A 22,263-nucleotide genomic window follows, 5' to 3' on the forward strand; every position below is an offset into this window, starting at 1 on the left:
TCAAGAAACCTTACATGTAAGCAAGTTCCTGTGACGATCTGTGGACTCCTGCAAGGCATCACTTCCTAAAGGAAAACCCAAACACAAAAGCCCGTTTAAGTATTTTTATCTTAAGTGGAATCAAATCTTAAATGATTCAAGGATAAATGCTCTTTTACCTTCCATTCCTAACTGTAACTTGAGTGTAAATTCAATGAAAAAAACAAAAACATTTAATGATGACTACATAATGACACATTTAAAAAGTACCAACTGAGTAAAACATGTACACGTCTCAAAATGAGAATTTATTAGTTTTTTCCTGCCCAAATTAAGACATTACATAAAAGAAACAATATTAAACATAATGGCAGATACAGAACAGTCTAACATCTTCAAAGCAGAGGACAAAGAAGTTAGTCTAACAGCGTCTTAACTATGTTGGATTAGAATCAAGCCCATAAACCAAAAATCCTGTCAATCAAAAAGAGATTCTATACTTAAAAACACAGAAACAAACATACAAACTCAAAACAAAATGAAAAAACAGAGTTTATCAAATTAGAAAATCAAGGCAACAAAGCATCAACATTAGTTCTAGTTATTAAATGAGGGTAACAAACAAGAACCTATAAATCCTATAGACTGTCCTACCGACTTGGGTTAATGTGTGTGTGTGTGCGTGTGTGTGCGCGCGCTGTGGTGGTTTTTGTTTCTGTACATCAGGAGTCCTGGATCAGACCTGTGCAGTGATTATCAAAGTTTAGAATCCCCAATCTTGGCTGTGAGCCCATCCTCCCCTCCCTCCACCATCTCGCCTCCCCCTTCCTCCTCCCCTCCCTCCTCCCGGTCCTCCCCTTGGACCAAACATCTCCTTCTCCCTCTTGTGCTTCTCGTATCTTTCTGCCATCAAAACCAGCTCCTCAGGAACCTCCTGCAACAAGTTAGACGTGTCTTATTATGGTGTGACAAGTAGATGTTCTACAACAATAAGATGGAAAGGGTAGAATTTTCACATACATGGTAGCAGTGTGTGTGTAGCAGCCAGCACCATGTCAATCATTTTTGATGAACTGATTTCTAAGGTTCTTATTGTGTAAGGCGGATATTCCCAAAAATAATGTAGACAAAGACACTGAATACAAAACAAGATCACAGTGAGGAGCGCTGACCTGCCCTGCTCGCTCCAGGATGGGAATCAGCTCTGGGGCCATCCTCCAATTTTCTCTTGTTACCAGGGTAACAGCGGCACCTGTTCGTCTGAACAGCCACATAGTGGTCGTGACTGTCACCATATGATCCCAGATAATAACAAACATATGATTTACAAACACCGTTACCCTGCTCGGCCGGTGCGGCCCACACGATGGACATACTCCTCTATGTTTCTTGGGAAGTCAAAGTTGAAAACGTGTGTGATGTCATGAACGTCCAACCCTCGAGATGCCAAATCTGTAGCAACCAGGATGCGAACTCGACCTGCAGGAATCATACAGTTCTTACATGCTCAAGCAGGGAAATCGCAGCCATTAAAACCCACTAAACTTACTCTCTTTAAAGTCCTTGAGAGCTTCCTCCCGGTCACACTGCTCCCGGTCACCATGAAGGCTTTGCACAGACAGACCCTGAAGACACAAGTCACTGGACAGGTCATCAGCCCTGAGGACGAATGCAAATAGAAACAAACGTTCACAGTGAAATTAGTAAGTAGAGGTAGTACACACTGTCATTTTCAATGTCCAGACACTGTGATTTTCACAGCAGTGAAACAGTTGGTTGTAGATAAATCCACAATTTCCTCCCTTGCTTACAAGCAATGTTTCACTGCCCACTCACATAAGCTTCTTGCCAACAAAGATGAGGACTTTATCCTGGGGCAGCATGTTTCTGATGAAGTTATACACGTAGGACTTTTTCTCCTCTTCCTGGACAATCAAGACTGTCTGATGCACTGTGTTAACTGCCTGCACACCAGAGAGACACGAGCCACTCAATGATTCAACAGGGCCTTCTCAGCATCAGAAATTAACATTCTACAAGACACAACTAGAGTTACTACCCTGCAATTCACATGAAGTCGCAGCAACCTTTAATCGACCAAAGTTCATAACCCAAAAAAACCACACAGCACTGAGGCATAAAACAGAAAGTCTGCAATGATTAATCAATAAGTCTTCAAATGTTTACTGCAGCAGAATGAAGGAATTTCTTAATTTGCCTTAATTGACTGTCTCACAGGTAAATAATCTTCCTTCAGGATACATGCGGGACAGAACCTAACAGTGCATTTAACCGTTTATTTCCACTTACCGCCAAGTCCAGAGTGCCAACATAGACCATCATGGGATTCTTCAGGTAGGATTTGGCCAGTCGTCTCACACCGCTGGGCCAGGTGGCACTGAAGGCCGACAGATGAGTAGATCGAAACGTGGAAGATGGAAAAAAGAAAAAAAAAAGAAAGGCTTAAATATTTCCAAAACATTTCAAAGGCATCTCCTCATCTGTCTGTCACAACAGTTGAGCATAAACAATCAAATCAGGCTGCACTTGAAAATGTTCCTTCATTTCTCTCCTTCATTTGCTTTGTGCAAAAGTAGATCAATCTTACTGTTGTGATGCAGAACATTAAACCTTTCTATTTTTACAAAATACTGGATTTTCATCGAATGACATTGCACACCTATACATTGCTAAACATCCTGGGTGTTCTGGTTTTTCTCTGAGGAATAAATGTGCTGTCATCATCATGTGATGACAAACATATTGACAGGAGGGCTTCTTCTAACTCTATCCATACCTGGTCATGACAGTCTGACGGTCTGGACGGATATCCAGGAGAATCTTCATAATCTGGGGCTCAAATCCCATATCCAGCATTCTGTCTGCCTCATCCAGAACCTATTTGGTCAGGCATGCAGAATTAACATGGATTTATTATCAGAAGGGTCATACACACAGAGTTAAAAAGTGACCAATAAATGACGACACGACTACTGTGAGGAAGTTTGAATAGTATTAAGCATACAAGATGGAAGAGGAGCATTGCAGATGATAAACGCAACTCAGGTTCTCCAAATTCTCAGTCATTTTCACAGAAAAACAACATGCACGAAGTGGCGAACCAAGTAAGTGATGGAGCGAAGACTGATGAGCTCATTCATCTGAAGGTCGTTTAGTCGGCCTGGTGTGGCGATCACAATGTCCACCCCGCCCTTCACCAGATTGATCTGGCCTGTCCTATCCCCTCCGCCGTAGATACAGACACTGAGAGAATGGATAGAGGAAACAGTCATCACTTCGACTCCACACCACAGATGACTACTGCTTTCAATTCAGCCTTTTTTCACTGCTGATAATACGAGCTCAATGACCTTTTGTAGCCCTTGTAGCGATACTTATTGCACTCAGTTTCAATTTGTAGGGCGAGCTCTCTGGTGGGAGTCAGGACCAACATGCCAGGACCTCCCCGCTCAGCTCTTGGCCTTGAGAGAAAGAGCAAAACAACTTGACGAGCATATTGGGACAACAGTCAAAACTTCTCATGCCTGAGAGAAATTAAAGACGCAGCATTAAAACCATTTCATCAAAGTTTTCAAGCACTATGGAGAGTTCAAAAGCAATAAAAGTAATTCTGTGTAATCACACAGGTGAAACTCAGAAATAAGAATTTAAGAAACTGTTCCTGTGCTCACATGGGCTGTCCGTCCATGTGGATGAACCCCGGCAGCAGGTAGGCCAAGGTCTTCCCTGTTCCTGTCTGAGCGATGGCTATGAGGTCCTCGCCCATCAGCAACACTGGCCAAGCCTGAGACTGCGGAGAGCAACTAATTGTATTTTTATACCGACATAAATGCACAATGGCACAACTTGGCAAATGTGCTGAATCAAAAGTTAGATTATGGACAGAAATCATATTGTCATGGAAAACTGTAGCATATTGATATTTCTTTAGTAGCTTTGATTGCTACATGAATAAGACTGGAATAATATCCATTAGCTCAGATGTTATCGCCTGTCCTATTGGTGTTGTGACATATCACATGTAAAGCGCAATATACAGCATCTTGCCCTGTATTGTCTTATTCACATATACATACATGCATCTCAAATCATTATTAGCTGTTTTATATTTTTTGTATTGGGGAGAAGAAAATCTGCATTGACAAAAAGAAATACAACATTTGGGGATATGCACTTTATGAATGTTCTGAACACAAGATCAAAGATTAATGAATCAACCTTGCGTTTATCCAGTCAGGAAAGTTTTAGCATGGAGACCTTCACCATCAGACTTTAGAACATACTTGTAGCCGCAGCTTTGATAGCCTCTGTTATTTGAGAACAAAATCAAATATCTACTAATTCCATCCATGTTCCACTTCTATGCATTTCAAATAAATCTGTCTGATTATTTCAAACAACAGTACATGTCATCATTTCACATTCAAATAATTTGTATTTGACATTCCTCAACTGAAGTTAAAAATAGCAGCATGCTTCAAAACAACAATTCTGGGAAGAACTCTTTATTTACCGGCAGCACATGAACACCACGTTGTGCAAAATAAAACTAGAAGCCAGTAATTACATTGAATTGTACACACCTTTTATTGTGAAATGAAAGAGACACCAGAGAGATGACTAGCTGTTGCTCTATCCCGGTTCAGGGATAGATTGACATCTCTGGTGTCACCCTCCCCTTTAGTGGGCATAAGAACTCACTTCCTTTTGCTGATCTGCACTCCAACTCCGAGTCAGTACAAGGTGATACGAGAGTTGTACCGGATGGAGATGACTCAGTCAAATAGAGCAGGTTACATAAACAAATGCCTCACTGGAAGTCACGTGACAACGGTAAAGCACACACAACGCATAAGAAAGGTCAACTCACAAACACGTGGAACTGTTTTACTCTGAAATTACCTGGTGAAGGAGAGGGCTGTTCAGTGAGAACTAAAAATTTGGAAAATTTAAGTGTCACTCTACAGAGGACTCACTCAGTTGTGTTCACATTTGACATTTGCACACATGTAGCCACACCTAAATGTGAAACCACAATCAGCTTAACTGAGCAAATGGTAACCACTTGGTCTACGACTGGACTTAAACAACTTATTTGCTTTTCTTGTTTGAAACAAATGTGGGATCTTTTGTTTCCAATATATCACTCAGGCAACTTTAAAATATGATTAGACGGATGAAAAAATATAGATATATAACCATAATCTACTCCCCAGGTGCCAGGCTCATACCTGAATGGGGGTTGGTCTGTCGAAGCCAACACGGTCTATATTCTCCATGATCTCTGGATAAAGCTCAAAGGCCTCCAGGAAAGTGCGACATGGATTAGGAAAGGGCCGCTTCTCCCCATCCTCCTTTAGGTCATCAACAAAAATGTTGTTATTTTCCTTCCTGTGGAGAAATGTAACAAAATGAACATTGTGATAGCAGCTTAAAGGGGAGAGGAGCTGATTCTCAACCACACAACTGGGTGTGACATCTTTAGCTTTACTGCATGAGACCATAAAATACCACCACAAAATAACAAGAATTCCAGAAATCAAAAGATTATAAGCAGTTTTGTGTATAAGTCAGACAATGAATATTCTTCAAAGAAAAAAAAATTCAATCAAAACCATCTAAATGGAAAGGATATTACCTGAGCAGGGATTTGTCAGGATGTTATAAAACCTCCCTCTCTCTGTTCACGACGCCATTAGAAAGAGATCTAATGACCCATTGACTATCAGTTCAAACATGTTTACTGACAGTGAGCTTTTTCTCACCGATAGCCAAGGCTGAAACATTAACAATCCTGCTGTAAGTACTTCCCCTCATTAGGATGATAAAATACCGTTTTTATATATAGTAAGGAGGAGTTTATTTCAAAGGTGATTTTGAAGACTTAGAGTGGTACGTAGTGCTGCTGAAAGTACTGGGTTCTACTGTGACATGTTCCAGATATGTTGTCCATCCAATCTATATGAATTAAATTATCAAAATTTTAGGAACAGATCCCAGTGTAAGTCAGAAACATTCAACAGCGCCACATATTACAGACTCTAAAAAAAGATCAACAATTAAATACAAAGTAAACATTATAGTCTTCATGTCTAGTAATCAATACAAACCTGTGAGTGGTTTTAATATTTAGCTGATCGTTTATTTAACTGTACTCTTGATGAATCTTTTAAACACTGGTGTCTACAATGTTAAAATATGAAGGTTTTTAATTATTCTCAAATTTACCTCCATTCACTGACTTCTTCTGATGAGAGCAGAGACACGCTCTTGGCCTCAGTGTAGAATTTCTTCTTCATGGGTAGAAGGTCTGATGAAATATTACAGAAAGTGATTCAAATCATAGGTGAGGCACATTTGCCTTTGCAGATGACGTTTTGGTGTAACATCATTAATAAAAGGATAAACTAATGAGCAAAGACCTGCAAAAACAACAGAAGTAGAGATTAAAAACACAAGTCATGCTTTGACCCTTTTATTTCAATTATACAGTGTAATTTATGCCTCCAAGTTGTTATTAAGGTCAAAGGTCAGTCCTTTGAATTAGACTATCTTTAATCAATTATGCTAAAGTGGGGCCAAAGCTGATAAAACAGTCTGGTATCACATCCTCACCCTTCCACTTCAGCTCGTCATACTTGTCCTTGTTCTCACGAACATCGTTCCAATCTATAGTTGGGCGGGGCGGGGCAAATTTGGAGCCCTCTAGTTCAGAAGAAGACCAGACAGAACCACCCCTTCTTTCTCCAGCGGCTCCACCCCTTGTGAAACCTGAAAAATGGATTAGAAAATAAATAAATGGGGGAAGAAAAGAAAAAAAAAAATCACAAATACATGTTTGGGTTCTGAAAATGAGAAGCCTGTTTACAGTAACTGTAGCCATACTTCATACCATTTCGGAATTGAGAGTTGCCCTCTGCCACCAGGTCTTCAATCATCTCCTTGGCCTTCTGCTGGGCGCCAGAGGACCCAAAGATGACCACCTCCCCTTCACAGTCTCCTTTATTTATCTAAAAGTTTAACAGCAGTTATAACTACAGCAAGACGCTTGCATCCTAAATACACTCAGAAAACAACTCCAGGGGGCTGTGCTACTAAGCATGATTGGGAGTTAGCCAGTTAGCTCCAGGGCCGACCCAGGTTTCTTGGTACTACATAGGTGGTTGGCTTTCAGCTGAGTACATATAACCACAATGCAGACATGACCACTCCGGAGCGAGCCAAGCGGTCCAAATATGAGGTCACAACATATAAAAGCAGCACCCACTGACCGATAAGGTTTCAAAGACAACGTTGTTGCCAGTCAGCTCCGTCAATCTGGGAGGGTCTCATGAGTTCGACAGGCAAAATCCCCTGAGCTTTTCTGACAAAAACCTCCATGAAGCATTCAGATTTTTCTACTAATTAACTTAATTTGGCAGTCAGTGGATCCGTGCATGCCCAGTGAGATGGACTGCAGTCAGATTCTCACAGTCTGTGTCCACTGAATTTCTTCAACTGGCACATTTATGTAAAAAGACCTTTGATTAAGACGCAGCTGAACTAAGGAATTCTGCTGGATCCTCACTGATGAGTCTTTGCACAATACATCCACAATAATACTGAATGTTTTTATTGTGAATTTTAATTCATTTTTTGCATTGAAAACAGCTCTATGACCACTCCTTTTCATGTTTCCACCCCCACACTGGATCACTTGACACTGTTGACCAATAGCTGGAAGAAGCAGCAGGTCTAGGGAGTCCTGGGTAATTGTTATCAGTGTGTATATTTTCACAGAAAAAATACTTTATTGATCATCTAAATGGTACCTTAATATGTATACACAGATACTACAAATGTAAATGTATTAATACACAGGAAAAAGAAGATTAACTTCCATTTGTTACTGCCTCTTCATACCTCTATGGTTCTTTTGGAAGTAAAAATAGATTAGTCAGTATCTAATTATGCTACACTGACAGTAATGTTGCAAAGTAACTAATAAGAGTAACTTTTAATACATTACATTTTGGAAGCAACGAGGCCTAACTTGCTTCTCGGCAGACATTTATGGAAAGTTCCAAGTTCTGTGCACAACTTCCCTTGTCCTCAACACAAGTTTCATTTCAATATAATCACCAAAAGCACAACAGCATTTGCTCACATTTTGCAGTGGCACAAAAACTCTACTCTGTTCGGCACATCGATTTACCTTAATTCTGGCGCCACTGTCCTCTTGGAGTTCACGAATTCTGGCTCCTCCTCGCCCTTCAACCAAATTCATGCTAATTAGAAGAAACTAGTAAATTTCTCCTGTATTTGTTACATTAATTCCGGATGTAACTTACAGTGTAACTTTACAGCCATTTCCTACTCATCTGGTATCATGTAAGGCCGCCATGCATGTTAATTTCAGAAAATCTCAACAGCTACGTGCTTACTTAGCATCGTTAGCCGTTAGCAAGATAGCTGTCACAGCTAGCAGCGAGTAAAAAAAAAAACTACTTTTTTAAAGACCTTAGTGTGGCAATAATGGTCTTTTTTGTGTATTATTTTACCTCTGAGTGAGAAACTAACCTATAATTCTTCCGACCATTCCATTTTCCACGTGGATAATAACAGGCTCCGATTTGTCATCCCTGAAATTTCGGCTCTCCTGGCTCGAGCCTCTGCCATCCGTAGTCCGGGAGAATTTGCGGCCCTCCCAGTCACGTCTCCCGCTGTTGTAGGATGGATCCCCGTAGTCAGCTCTGCCCCTCCTCGAAGCTCCAAACCTGGTTCCATTTCTAACACCGAAGGATACACTCTCGTCTCTACGGTCAGGCAGTTTCCATTCAGGGAGAGGCGGAGTAGCGATGGACTCCTGTGGGGCAGCACCGTTTCCGTTGTACTCATCCTCCCAGTCTTCCATTTTAAATTTGGCTCGCCACCTGCAGCTAGGTGACTAATTACGCAGTAACCGCCGAGCTGTCAATCAACAACATGCCCTTCACTTCCTCTTTGCCGGCTCCTCCTTCCGTTGTGGTTAATTTTTGGCAAAACAGTAAAATAAATAAATAAATAAATAACAATATGGTGGATACAGTGGTAGACAAGTTACTTCCAGAGTGTAATTTATGTTACTGATTACACTACTGTATTATTTTCACCATAATAACTGCAGAAGTACGACAACATATTAAAACAACTGAAGAACAAAATATTTTTTAAAGCAATAACAAATCACAAGAGGTTTAATTTGTGGGTGGTAATGCGTTACTGGACACAGAAACTGTAGTAATAGTACATACGTTTTACCAGAAATGTGTTATATTACTCTGCTACTGCCTAAACTTATAACTGTAGCAGGTTTCGCCCAACAGTGGTAAGATATCATAACAAAAGGCACTCAGTTAAACAGTTCATTTAATCTGTACTTTATTAATGAATAATAAAATCATTTTTGCATTTCTCATCCAGAGAATATAATGTGCACTTTTAATAAATTAATTCAAAAGAAATAACAATGTTAACATTATCAAGCTTTAAGGCCAGTTGTGTAATAAATTACTGTTCAAGCAGTAGGTATTAATAGTTATCAATGCCTTCGAAAGAAAAACTCGGTGGCTAAAGCTAAAGTGAATCAGAAACTATACTGTACGCTAGTCAGGCTGTGGGTAAAACAGACCTTTATAGCCCCCTTGAGGAAAAAAAAACTAATATGCAAGAAAGGCACCATTAAGCAATTTACAGATTGCAAACATGAGCATGTTTTATGAAGGAAATAATTCATCCAGTTTCCCGGATTGGTTGAATCCATTAGCTCTCTGCTACGTGTCCACTGTGTTGCTGTTCAGTAGGCCGACTGACAGTTTTGACTGGTGTCTTTATGGTAGATCTCAAACAACAGGCAACCTAAAACAAATCTATACCAACATTAAGCATCAAACTACCGTGTCACATTTTCAGGCTCCTCTCAGACTCTCCAAAAACAACTGTGCTTTTATGTTGATAATATATTGCATCATACCAGAGGAACTCCTGCATGGATTATAGAATATTAAAAAAAAAAAAAAAATCAATTACAATTGTTAACCATTTCCATTTGCTAGAAAATAAAACTTTTCATATTCTACAACAGAATATTAATTTGCTAAGCAATGCTCTTATTCAATCATCCAAAATCAGGGGAATATCATGAGGAATTAATGTTCTCAGTAACACATGAAAATACATTTAAGACTGCTGTGACCGTGTACCCCTTAAAATGTAAACCTGCGGAAAAAACAAAACAAAACAAAACATTGCGGACAGTTTTGTGCATAATTCTCACCGAAGAGTGTCTGACATATGCAGGAGCAGGGTGGCACTGGCAGCAGAGCGTCTAGCAGGTGGAGTGCGAGGACAGTTTAATCTAAGACACTTCCTATGCACCACTTTTCAAATAAACCTGCATCGTATTTGTTTAATCTTAACATGGGCGCCAAATTATGAACTTGTCTGCTTCCTAATGTGTTTCAAGTTATTACAATCTTCCAAAAGTGGACAAATATTGTAGTTACGATCATGACTTTGAAATCCTGGTTGTAGTGCGAAGGTAATACTTTAGTGGAACAGCCGGAAAGATTAAAAGGGGCTGCACACAAAACTCCATTTTGATCTCGAATGCAGAAGAGATTCAGCTTGGCTTCCTGTCAAAGTTTGAAGCCCTGGATAAGAGCATGCTGCAAATATAGAGATCACTAAAACACTGTTGAGGAATTTGCACCAACTCTTTTTTTTTTTTTTTTGTTCAACAAATTATATTTCCGCGAGGGTCACAGTGCTTTTACGGCACACATTTCTAACAGTAACACCGGTACACCTGCTCAAGAATGGAAGGAGGGAATAATATCCATTCCTGGCCTTTAATCATCATTTAAGCACATGTTGCAACCAGCACCCAGTGGAGGGTTTGTCCAAACGTTAGATGACATTAAAAAGGTTGCATGTTTGTCACTAAATATATTAAATTGGTTATCCTTATAAATTGGCAGCTACAGCTATCAAATTAGTTAAGATTAGGAGATAATATTCTTCATGTTGGCAGACTTTGTTCCTTTTCTGTGTGAATGTTCAGAGCAAACGTGAGCATGCAGACACGAGTGTGTCCTGACTTAAAGTATTGCAACAGCTTAGACATGCAGCATTAAATGCTTGGCTGAGAAAACGCACTCGATTTACTCACTGCAATTCATGAGGGATTAACTCATCAGGCTACTGTGCAAAGCAACTTGGACGTGGTCCAACACAGGATGACGTGCAATTTTGCCTCAGTGGATTTCAATATCCGTATTTAATGACAAATTGCAGCTCTTTCAAACGAAGTAACCCCATTAGTCATCTCTGTAAAAGTAGAAAATGAAGAGACTGAGGTGTTTCTGGTCTGAATACATGCTGATAACTCTTTTTTTTTTTTAAATAAATCTATTCCCATCACATCCATTATTATTCTTTCAGTAATTTGTTTTTGCAAACAGTCCATGCAATGAGTAATGACAACAGAATTAAACACATTTACATTACAAAATACAGGCATTGAATAAGAGAGACCCTCGGCTTTTTTTTCATTTCTTCCCCCAAATAGTTTCTAAATGCAAGAAATTGTATGAAATAATGGGCCATGACTCAGTCTTCGGGTCCAAGTACACCAACTTGTTTTGGGTCGTAAACATCAGTGTGTGTTTCTTGTGTGTGAGAGTGGTCGTACATGTATAACAGAGTGTTTTGGTTTCATGATAGGAGAAGAATCGAAGAGAATTGACTGATTTTAGCAGTCAAATTTTGGAGATAAAATAAATCAATGGCCCACTTCTGAGAAGCCAAAACGAGGTTCTTTGGTTCTGGTTTTAGGTTCGGGTCTAAGTGAAAATATAAGACTCCAGGAAGGAGCATTCTGAGAATATTCTCAAACTGAACGCTCCTGATTTAGTCTGCAAACAATGTAGCACGTATGTGCTTAGGAGATATTTAGGAACATTCTCAAGATCATCTCTGAGCAAAGACGGGACAGAAACATTCAGCCCACTGCAAGGTATGACTCATCCTTTCTCTTTTAAAAGCATGTCACTTGATTGACAAAAATAAAAATAATTTCTGCAATAAAGTCTACATTCACAACAAAAAAAGTGTATAGCATCCTGTAAAAAATATTTTAAAGTGGCTTCCCCAAGAGTATGTGTGCCTGTGTGTGTGTGTGTGTGTGTGTGTGTATGTGTGTGTGTGTTGCTTGGTGTTAGTGTGGTTATGCCAGCTGTATATGTGGCGACTGACTGAGAAACTCTGAGGTTCCCCTGGAGTGAGTCGCGGCCTCCTCCACAGTCTGTAAAAGGTGTGGGGGGGTGCTGTCAGGTCCGTGGGGCAGGAAGTTGAAATGATCCTCCACTGGCTGTAACTTGGACTCGCTAATAAAGAGTTCACTTCCATCCCAGTTGCTAAGGTCACCGTGGGTGTCGCCACGTTCGCTACTGTTGCTGGTATTGTTGAGTGTGGAGGGGAGACCAGGGCCACGGTGATTCAAAGGCTGACTAAGATTGTGCATGGAGAGGGATTTCCCGAGACTGCCCGAAGGCTTCTCATCTGGGTTAGACGAGAGTAGCAGCAGGGGGTTCACCTCCAAGCTCATATGCCTCCTCCAGACCCCATCAGATTTCAGGCCGGGCTTCTCCCGCAGCTGCACCCGTTCATGGGCAAAGCCTGACTCACTGTCCTCTGCCTGGTCAGCCTCTACACTGGATCCAACAACAACTGAGGGGCCCAGGCTCCCTCGGTGTGCAACGACCTCATCCGCTATCTCATCGGGGATGGGGTCAGCGGGGCATTGGAAGTGAGAGGGGTGCATCATGGGGGGCAGCTGGAGGGTAAAACTTCCTGTTGAAGGAGGAGGCGGTGGCAGGTCAGGGAAGTGTGCTCTTTTGGTGGTGCCATTAGGGGTGACCAGGGTTGGGTAGGGGCTGTCAGGAGGCAGGAGGGGCGATGGGGAGAGCGAGGCTGTGGACGGGGGGTAGGATGGAGGAGCGGAATCTGGTGGTCCGTCATCATCGGCAGGAGCCAGGATGAGCCGCAGGCCTCTGGGGTTAGCGCTAAGGGAGTGGCATACGCTGCCAGTGTTATCCCCACTGCCTTCCACCAGATCACCTCCTTGGGGAGAGGGAAGGTCCCTGCCCAGAATGGAAGTCTGGTAGTCCGAGGTGCGGTGCTGGTGGTTGTCCAGCTCGAAAAGGGGCAGAGAGGACAAAGCGAGCGCGGAGGGACCTTTCTGTAGGACCTGGCGGTAAACATCTAGCAAAGAGTCCAACTTTGACTCGATGGAGGTAACCTAGGAAGAAGGGACAGGTGTAAAAACAAAAACAGTCAATAGAGGGAAAGCAAGAATTCCATCACTGGGCTTTATAGTGTTGCAAATCATCTTCTAAGGATTGTTTTTTCCAGTAAAATCAAGTTTTTTACTAACTCACCTGTCTCTCCACCTTACACACTCGACCTAACATGCTCATGCCATCGTGAGAATCACCATCAGGGTGCAGTTTGTCCCTCATCTTCTTATCCACAGGAATCTGGCCTTTTCCTAAGATCTGATCCACCCTGACACACACACACACACACACACACACACACACACACACACACACACACACACACACACACACACACAAATACTAGTGTTAGAAAGTAATAATGCTGTAATAGGAGTTTGTCAGCATCCGAGTTTCTTGCAGGTTATCCAGGTTCCAGCAACAAACCTAAAGCAACAACAGGATGTTTCCCGGGTTAGTAAAACACAGCACACATGGCTGGGCAGTTAGATGAAAAGTCTGCATCCCCGAAAACCTCAGTTCTTCAAGAAATAAAGAAGATAAAAGATTCTGGTTGTCATTCATGTAGTCTTTCATTTGACTTCAGTACATTGCTGTGAGTTAAGATGCGGCGATATGAAGAAATAATGATTTCTTTCTACAAGGTAAAATAAATAAGAAAACAAGGAGGAAATGTTTTCACTATTTTTAGACATCTGGAAATTAAGTGTGATGCTAAATGAGAAATTTTAAATTACAGGAAACTTTCTAGTCAGATTTTTTTAAATACAATAATTATGAATTTGTGAAATTAATTTAAAAAGTATATACAGTTTATATATAACTCTAAATTGAAAGCCATCTATGATAGAACAGCACCCGGGAGATACCACACACAGAATGTTGCTGTATCTATCAACAACACACAAATGCACAACTGCACACGTTAGTAACATACACAACTTTCCCGTCTGCAGGGGAGGTCAAAGGGGTGAAGTACGGATCAACCCGACAGGATCGGGTGCAGTAAGAGGGGTGATATAGTCTGGCTCGTGTGTGAGTGTGTTTGCATGTTAGTATAGACTGCATTTGAATAAAATGCAAATATCAGTGTATTTCAGGTCTAATTATCTAATATGTTAATACCAAGTGGGTGGAGTTAAACACATCAAGATGAACCAACATGTCAACTGACATTCAATGCAGCTCAGATTATTAGATTCAATTTTGAAATCTCCTTTTGGTGATTTGTGATGTAATTTGAAGACGCTCATGTTAACTCCAGCCATCTGGTAGACAGTCAATGCAAATAGTGATTACTTGAGCCCCTGCAAGCACATTTGTTCCAGTGTCAGATTTCAAGGTCAGTTGGATGCTTTTGGCAACTGCAGGGGAGCTACAGGTCACAACAAGGGGAGCTAATGGGATTCTAGTTAAAACTCAAATTAAGTGAAATAAAAGCAACCCTGAGCCAGAGAGCTTCTTCCTGTTGTTGTAATAATAATGCAGGGCGGGAGAGGACATGTTCCTGGAACGGCTACTCAGGCTGGGACCAGAGCCCGGTGCACTGGCCAGTCTAGAGACAGAAGAGAGGCTGGGTCAGATACATTTCTGCGTGCGCGCGCACGCACACACACACACACACACAGACACACACACACACACACACACACACACACACACACACACACACACTCGCAGTTTTAAGCACAAATGAATGCATCAGTGTATGGGCATGTAGATGCACAGAGGTGAAAAATGGCACTTGTTGCATCCCATCATGTTAGTAAAGTTGAGGTCTATCATCCATAAACTGTTACACAAACACGACCATACACCACATTCAAAAAGACAAGGTATGGTTACTCTGTGCATCCACTGCCTCTGCTGATATAAAAAAAACAACCCTTTGTACACAAACTTAAACCTAATCCTTTTATCATTCCTTGTATCATTAATACTGGCTTTACCTGAAGCATTGTCATTCATCAAGCACAACACCCGACAGTCAATACTTAGTAAAATGACGCCCCTGTATGACAAGGTTTGGTCAGTGTAAATGTTCCAATCCATAACTGCATCATAGCACCCCCTGCTGAAACTTAGCTGAACAGGATTTTGAGAAAATACCTGCTGTATTTTAATAAATCGATACCATAATTTCCCGATAATTAACGATGGACGTGTCAAGCATTTACAGAGGTTAGGGGGGGCTTTGTTTGAAATACTGTACATTATGGATTGGAGCTTTCACAAGAGGAGAATATCAGCTGCAGAACCTCGACACGTAGCACCGAGAGGTCCGTGTTAGGTCTACCTACGTTAGCCAACACACTCTTCCACATAGAAGAGGTCTTCAAGGTGCTCGGATTTGGATAATCAACTTTTTTTCTCAGTGTGTGTTAGAATGTGGAAGTTTTATAATGTTTATGAATTAAATTTAAAAAAATGGTGTGATAAACGGACACTTCCTTAGTGGTAAGACCATCGGCACATGATCTATTTGGCCTACATGTAAATACGACGCAATCTACAAATATCTGGACTGAGTTTGAATCATGAAGGTGAGAGGCTACATTTTTTTGGTTGTTCTTGTAAAGTTGTGTCCTTAATCTTTTCTTTGAGCTCACTGAAGACCTCGACAGCCAAACCTGGGTCAAACTATCAAATGTGGTAGATTTCATCAGTGACAGTTTATGCATATTCAATAAACCCCTCCTCCCTGTTCTTATGTTTACTTCTTAGTCAACACATTGTTATACAAAAAAAGACATTGATTGGTTTGGCCTCTTCCTGTTGGAAATGCCTTTAAAGTGTTCAAAAAAGTGTAAGTTGTGTAGACTGCATATACGGAAGAGGACAGCCATTTATTTTTAGCTTGAGGCAAACAGAGACTCGCTACTAACAGCGAAACTGTCCAAAATGTTCATTCATGAACTCTCGCATCATTCAGCGTAATTCAAGTCTTCTTAAATCTGATCCATGCGAATGCTGAGCATACGGCTGGATTATGCTGGATGATGCGTTTGAGTCTTTAAACTCACATTTTGCTGCTGTTTGTAGTCGGTTGCCACTGCAGGAAGTAAAGCAGGAGAGAGCCATTGTGAGTACTTGAAAGGAAGTGTCAATCTTCCACATTGGCTGAAGTTGTGTTTGAAAGGACAGGTTAATACAGAACAGAGGAAGACTGAATTTTGTGTATTTTGCATCGCGCCTTGTCACCGCACACTCAACTAAACAGCCTAACTATGAATATTCGAATGCTGACGGTCATGCGTATGCGTGCATGTGTGGAGAGAATGTTTCTTCCTGATGCACAAGCAGACAACTGCATGCAGTTTGACCCAGGTATAAAGACCTGATTACAGTATCTACTTATGTTAGTGGGAGAGCAGTGAGCGAGCAGAGCAGGAAGGGGCAGGTCTAACCCCGGTGCAGAGTGTTTCCTCCGGGCCTGACTGTAATATAAATGCAGGGAGGGAGAGGAAAAGGTCTTGACCCGGCTGTTGAAGGGCCTCGGAGGCGGACCGACTACAGTGTCTAGTCTGAGAGAGAGAGGACAATACAGGTATGGTGTATACAGACACACTGGGTAAGGAAGCTGTATAAAAGTGTGTTAATCCTGTTTAATGGAATCATCTATGAGAGCTAGTAGAGACTACAGCAACCATGGCAGCAACATCCACCTGTGTAACTTTATCGCAAAAGTCAAAACGCTTACAACAAACAGGAATAGTAGACATGAAGATAAGGACAGTGAATAAATATTTCAGCAAGGAAATGATATTTTAGGATTTATGATCTTGCGCATGTGCTGACCTGGTCTGCAGGCTCTTGATGCGACAGAGCATGTCCAGGTGTCCTGCAGAGTACTGCTCGATGACGTCCTTCACATCGTACGGACGCAACGTCTCTTTGAACTTCTTCTTTGCCACATGGAACTTCATGATTCTACACAAACAACACACACAGGCAAACACATCAGAAATAGAGGCTAAAGTGTAATTACCCTAACTAACCACAAGATGGCAGCAGCAACTTTTGGAAGCTCAGAGAAAGCCTCTTAGTTTGACCTGTCTGTTTTTGAGCGAAATAAAGCAAACATTGTTGAAATATCAGGTAACTTCAGGAGTATCCAACAGGAAACCAAAGCTCCCTGGTACTTTTGCCAACCCATAACAACCAACATGAAGGACTCTGAGAGCTGAGCGTGAGCCTGAGTTTTTGGCCCGCTGAGCCACTGCTGAGTGAAAAATATTGATACAGGTAAGGAGATCTATGTCTTTGATTCGTGAGGAATCCCTGATGGTTCCTGCTTTTCTCCAGCTGCCTGTTTTTCTCGCTGTCTAAATGGACACAAGGTTGACAGATGACCCTCTGTAATAACAGTCCTGACAGGGGAAAGGGTGTCTAACCCTCAACCCGACACCCTGGGAAAGGCCTGGGCTCTGGTTGCCCATGGAGGAGGCCTGCTGGGTGGGCAGGTTGGCCATTGTTGCCTTGTAGTGGGGTGCTGGAGTTGCTGGCGTGTGTGTCAGTGTGGAAAAACCTTATATTTTAAACCTAAATATGACGAAGAACAACGGTTCAGACCAGCTCTGGCTGTGTGACCACTGAAACATTGTTCTACACCGTCAGCCTTTGTCGCATGAAAACCATATTCATCTTTCAAGCCTTTGATTTTAACCATGTAAAGCATAAAGCGCAATATAGATAAATTATTAACATTGTTATTATTGTTAAAAATCAAGAAGAGTTTTAGCACTGAGTGGCTGGATATGACTGTCAATCACTTGGAGAATGCTACTGTGCCCAGATTGGGTTTTTTGAAAATGGATCCCCCAAAGATTCCACTTACAATGTACAATACTTGAGAGAATAAAATGTTCATAAAGTAGCTCTCTTAACTGGATTGATGGAGAATATACAGACTTGTAGTTCAGAAGAAATATAACTAAAAAAAACACTGATGACTAAAATGCACACGTACTGAATGACAACTGACGATAACGGGGATTCCAAATTCACAAAGATGGGGTGTACTGTACGCGAGAACAAGTCTGGAGGCCAGAAACGGATGTAAAAATAGCGTTGGAGAATATCAAACGCTGAGACACATTTATTTATTCCATATATGAATCTGTTCATACTCAAACTTATGTAAATTCGGTTTATGATGAATAAAGTAATAGGGGAAGAATGTGAAGAAAAAAAAATATCCTCAGATGTGGAAAAACTGTCATCAGAGAGAATAGCACAGCAGCAAAGAATTCCGGAGAGGGGGAGCTGAAAAAGACCCCGTCCATCGACTGAGAGGATAAAAAGAATAAGGGAGAAACCTTGTAAATCATACAAATGTAGGCAATTTCGGACAAAAGCTTAGCAAATATAAACATCAGGCGCCACCATATGAACGTGTACTGTGGCTTTAAGAGATGTTAATAGCAGGGTAACACCTTCTGCACTTTTTAATTTTTTTACAAAAAAAAAAATTGACGACTTTGTGGAAAAGGAGGAATGCAAGAAAAGATGTGATTCATCCAGCGTGCACGCTCAAACCTAGAATGCATAAAACATGCGAGCATTATTCGCTGATCGAAAAACGCTAAAAAGTAAAACCATTTGAGTGAAAAATTGACATTTTTTTTTATATTGAAAAATATGAGGAGGGCGAGGAGAAGCGGCGGAGTGAGAGAATCAGTCGGCGCCAGTTGAATAAACATTCATTCACGCCGGGGTGCTGGTGCCAACGCAAGAGAGCAGGGTCTGCTAAAACGCACATTCATTCACACACACGGAACAAAAAAACTGAGCAGCTCGATCCCCCACAAGTAAACCTCACACACAGCAGTAGGTTGAACAGATGAAGAGACAGAAAGGATGAGGGAAAGGTAAAGAAAATGAGGACATCCATTTATTTGGTGTTTTTGCCATCCAGGATTACAGGGACAGACACGGGAAGACAACAAAAAAAAAGGATCCATTAAAAAAATGGAATTGTCTAAAATAACACCAGCTCATGATCTTTACAGCAACTATGGAACGTGTGATAAAATACCTCCTTCAATCAATTAATCCTTGTGGTATTTGGTAGTGTTTTCATACACTGATTGGATTTCAACTCATTACTCCTTCAGAGGCCTGCATACCTAATCATTCATGGGAGATAAAAAAAGATCATGCACACCGAATAAAAAAAGGTGGAGGTTCAATCCATCTACAAGATACCCACTCCCATCAAACGAGAGCTCCGTTTTACAAAACATTGTTTTCCAGATCAAAATTAAAGCCCGACTGGCTCGACTTATCGAACCCACCGCAGGAATCCAATCATCATTTATCATGAAAATGTTATTTTCTTATTGATGTGCCAACAAGCTCCGCAGCTCTGCTTTGTTTTACGTTGATTTATAGCAAACGATTGCTTATAATCTGTTTTTAGATTTTATCATTTGGTTGTTTTAAACTAAACCAGGCAGCCATTATTTGTGAAAAGTTGACCTTTTCTCTAAAAATTGCAGGGAAAAAAAAGGAAAACGGCAACAGCAACATTCCCTGCTCAGCACTAAGTGGCAGCCCTTCCTCCATGAGCTGAGTGACATCCAAAACAGAGCTGAAGGAAAGTTAAGTTACGACGTGGACGTAAACACGAGTCCAGATGAACAGCACTCAACGTGATGTACAGTGAGACTTCCATTTGAGTCCTCGTAGGTCTCCAGGATGTTTGTCTGAGTGCCTCAGCAGCAGGGACTCACCTGACGGCTCTGATGACGGCCTTGAGGGGAGTCGACAGATCCTCCACCGTAACGTCACAATGACAGCCTCGTTCGTCGAGGGACTCCTCTGTGGTCATGCTGGTGTCCACTGGAAGAGACGGACAGCGGCTCCATCAATAAATGAAGCACGGCAAAAACCATTTCCACTCCTGAAACTCATAAAACACTTTCCATAAAGGATCTGACAGCAATTGCCAAGATGGCTTAAAGCTGTACTTTTTTTTTTTTGCCTTTTAGGAGGGAAAATTTATGATCTGCTTGGATGGGTTCTTTGGGAATGGGCAGCTTTTTTGCCAGCTCAGCTAATGTGAGAGATTAGTGTATATTATATATATATATATATATATATATATATATATATATATATATATATATATATATATATATACACACACTTTATGTTGCCAATAATCATGAGAGTGGGATAGAAACACAAAGAGAACAAGAAAGGAGTGTAGGGTAAAAAACAGAAAGAGACTGAGTCATGACATGGTGTGTATTCATTCATAGTAAAGAAATCATTCTAAATAAACAATATTAGGGAATTTGAGGAGAAACAGAAGTGCTGTTAAAACAGTCAGCATTTATTTCATATGCTACAATATGTGTGGAAATTACTCATTCACACCAGGCCGTAGACTATTTTAGTCATAACCATAAATGTGTTCTCCCTAGAAAGCGCCACAGGACAGAATGTTGGAATTTAGATCATGAAAACTGTTAAGGATCGTTACCAAAAGTGTGGTCCCTGCATCTTGACTGAATCATCAGGTGTGCGTTCTCAGTCAGAGGTGGAGTTTGCTGCTTGTCATACTGGATGAGGTCCTACTCGCAGAGATGCCTGGGCTGACTGTTTTCCCTCAACTTTTTCATGTGTGCAGAACAAGAGGGTTCCATCGATTCTGTAGTCCAGCTTACCGTCAGAGACAGTAGTCCGAGTCTGGCTCTTCAGCCTCAGCGATGGCCTAAACCTGGTTCGGTCGTTGAAGCTCCAGCTCTTCTGTACTTTGGCTGGGCTCCCGGTCATCAGCTCAGCCCCGCCCACCACATCGTTACCAGGGGAACAGCGTTGGCGGTCATTGATTGATGTCTGTCTGCTCTTCAGACTCTGTCCACGAGGACTCGCCATGCGGACCCGCTCTTTGAAACTCAACTTCTGACTGCAGAGAGGAATGCAAGAGAGACACGGGAAGAGGAAAGAGGGAGAAGGATGTGGAAAGAGGAAGAGAAAATGATTTGAAGAAGGAGGAGAGATTTTAGATGACGAATAGGAAAAAGAGAAGGAAATGGTGGGGGGGGGTTGAGGAAACCGGGTTTAGACAGAAAGAGAGGGAAAGAGAAAGAGAAAGAAAGGAATACTGTCAATATTGATTCCCCATCAGAGAGGGAGAAGAGTTCAGAGAGCAGACAAAGGGCAAAGTTCTGTCTATTCCTTCAGCCCAAACATCACCCATCTCAGTGACATGCTGCCAGAACACCTGAACAAAGCCAGACTGTCACCAAGCCACCTAAACAAACTCCACCTGGATGGGCTGCAGTCCACACTGATCCGCTTAGAATTCAATCCGTGGTCATGTTTAAAAAAACAAAACAAAACAAACCAAAAACTTTTAAAGCTGTTTTTTTTTTTCCACAGGAATATCTTGCCTTTCTAATAGTACATTAGTCCTGAAAAATTGGGTTTTGGTTTGGATTAGTTCAGGCTGCTGCTTAATTTACATTACTGAAAATAAAGATAAATTGCTGTGGCAAATATAAAACTCAAGGTTGGATTCACAACTGCAAATGAGGATTAAACAGCCCTCGCCTACGACCTCAAACATACGCTGTTAAATAGATCACACGGGATAACTGCCATTAAATGCAGTGATAATATTCAAATATGTGGTTTTACTTCATCAGATTTGTGCTCCTTTCTCTGCGCACAGCTGAAGAAAACTGTTTGTCATGAGTGAAAAAAGATGTGAATCTTTCAAAGTTTGTGGGAATGATGGTAAAACTGCTAAATAAAGTATAATAAATGCCACAGAAAGCAGAATAGTGTAAAGATATATGATCCTAACAGTGCAAACCACAAGTCTGTTATCCAAATAACACAGCAAGCCTGTAATATGTTAATGACTATAATTATAAGTGCAGTATGTAGAAAGTACAATGTAATTCCTCAGTTTCTTTGCTAGCTATCACATGAA

General features: G+C 41.2%; 2 protein-coding genes across 2 annotated transcripts in view; both read right to left on the reverse strand.

The window, feature by feature from the left end:
• Positions 1–257: 257 nt before the first annotated feature.
• On the reverse strand, positions 258–8,958 carry ddx43 (DEAD (Asp-Glu-Ala-Asp) box polypeptide 43). Its single transcript, XM_086180134.1, has 16 exons — positions 8,560–8,958; positions 8,195–8,250; positions 6,893–7,010; positions 6,616–6,771; positions 6,229–6,310; positions 5,232–5,391; positions 3,672–3,790; positions 3,351–3,461; positions 3,102–3,243; positions 2,777–2,877; positions 2,290–2,377; positions 1,816–1,943; positions 1,529–1,638; positions 1,320–1,458; positions 1,152–1,239; positions 258–913 (listed from the first exon to the last, which is right to left on the reverse strand). Exons 1-16 carry the CDS (start codon positions 8,891–8,893, stop codon positions 743–745), a joined length of 2,103 nt encoding a protein of 700 aa, XP_086036260.1. The 5' UTR covers positions 8,894–8,958; the 3' UTR covers positions 258–742.
• Positions 8,959–9,382: 424 nt separating this feature from the next.
• The window catches only part of kcnq5a (potassium voltage-gated channel, KQT-like subfamily, member 5a), a 99,380-nt gene continuing 86,499 nt past the window's right edge, over positions 9,383–22,263 (reverse strand). The window contains exons 11-15 of the mRNA XM_086179889.1: positions 20,990–21,231; positions 20,051–20,159; positions 17,115–17,246; positions 13,458–13,584; positions 9,383–13,318 (exon numbers count right to left, since the gene is read on the reverse strand). Coding sequence (XP_086036015.1) covers positions 12,245–13,318; positions 13,458–13,584; positions 17,115–17,246; positions 20,051–20,159; positions 20,990–21,231 — 1,684 coding nt within the window. The 3' untranslated portion in view covers positions 9,383–12,244. The remainder of the gene's footprint in view (positions 13,319–13,457; positions 13,585–17,114; positions 17,247–20,050; positions 20,160–20,989; positions 21,232–22,263) is intronic.

The sequence above is a fragment of the Aulostomus chinensis genome, chromosome 16 (assembly GCF_037954235.1).
Source record: "Aulostomus chinensis isolate RoL2024-O1b breed Wild chromosome 16, RoL_Achi_v1.0, whole genome shotgun sequence".
NCBI lineage: Eukaryota > Metazoa > Chordata > Actinopteri > Syngnathiformes > Aulostomidae > Aulostomus > Aulostomus chinensis.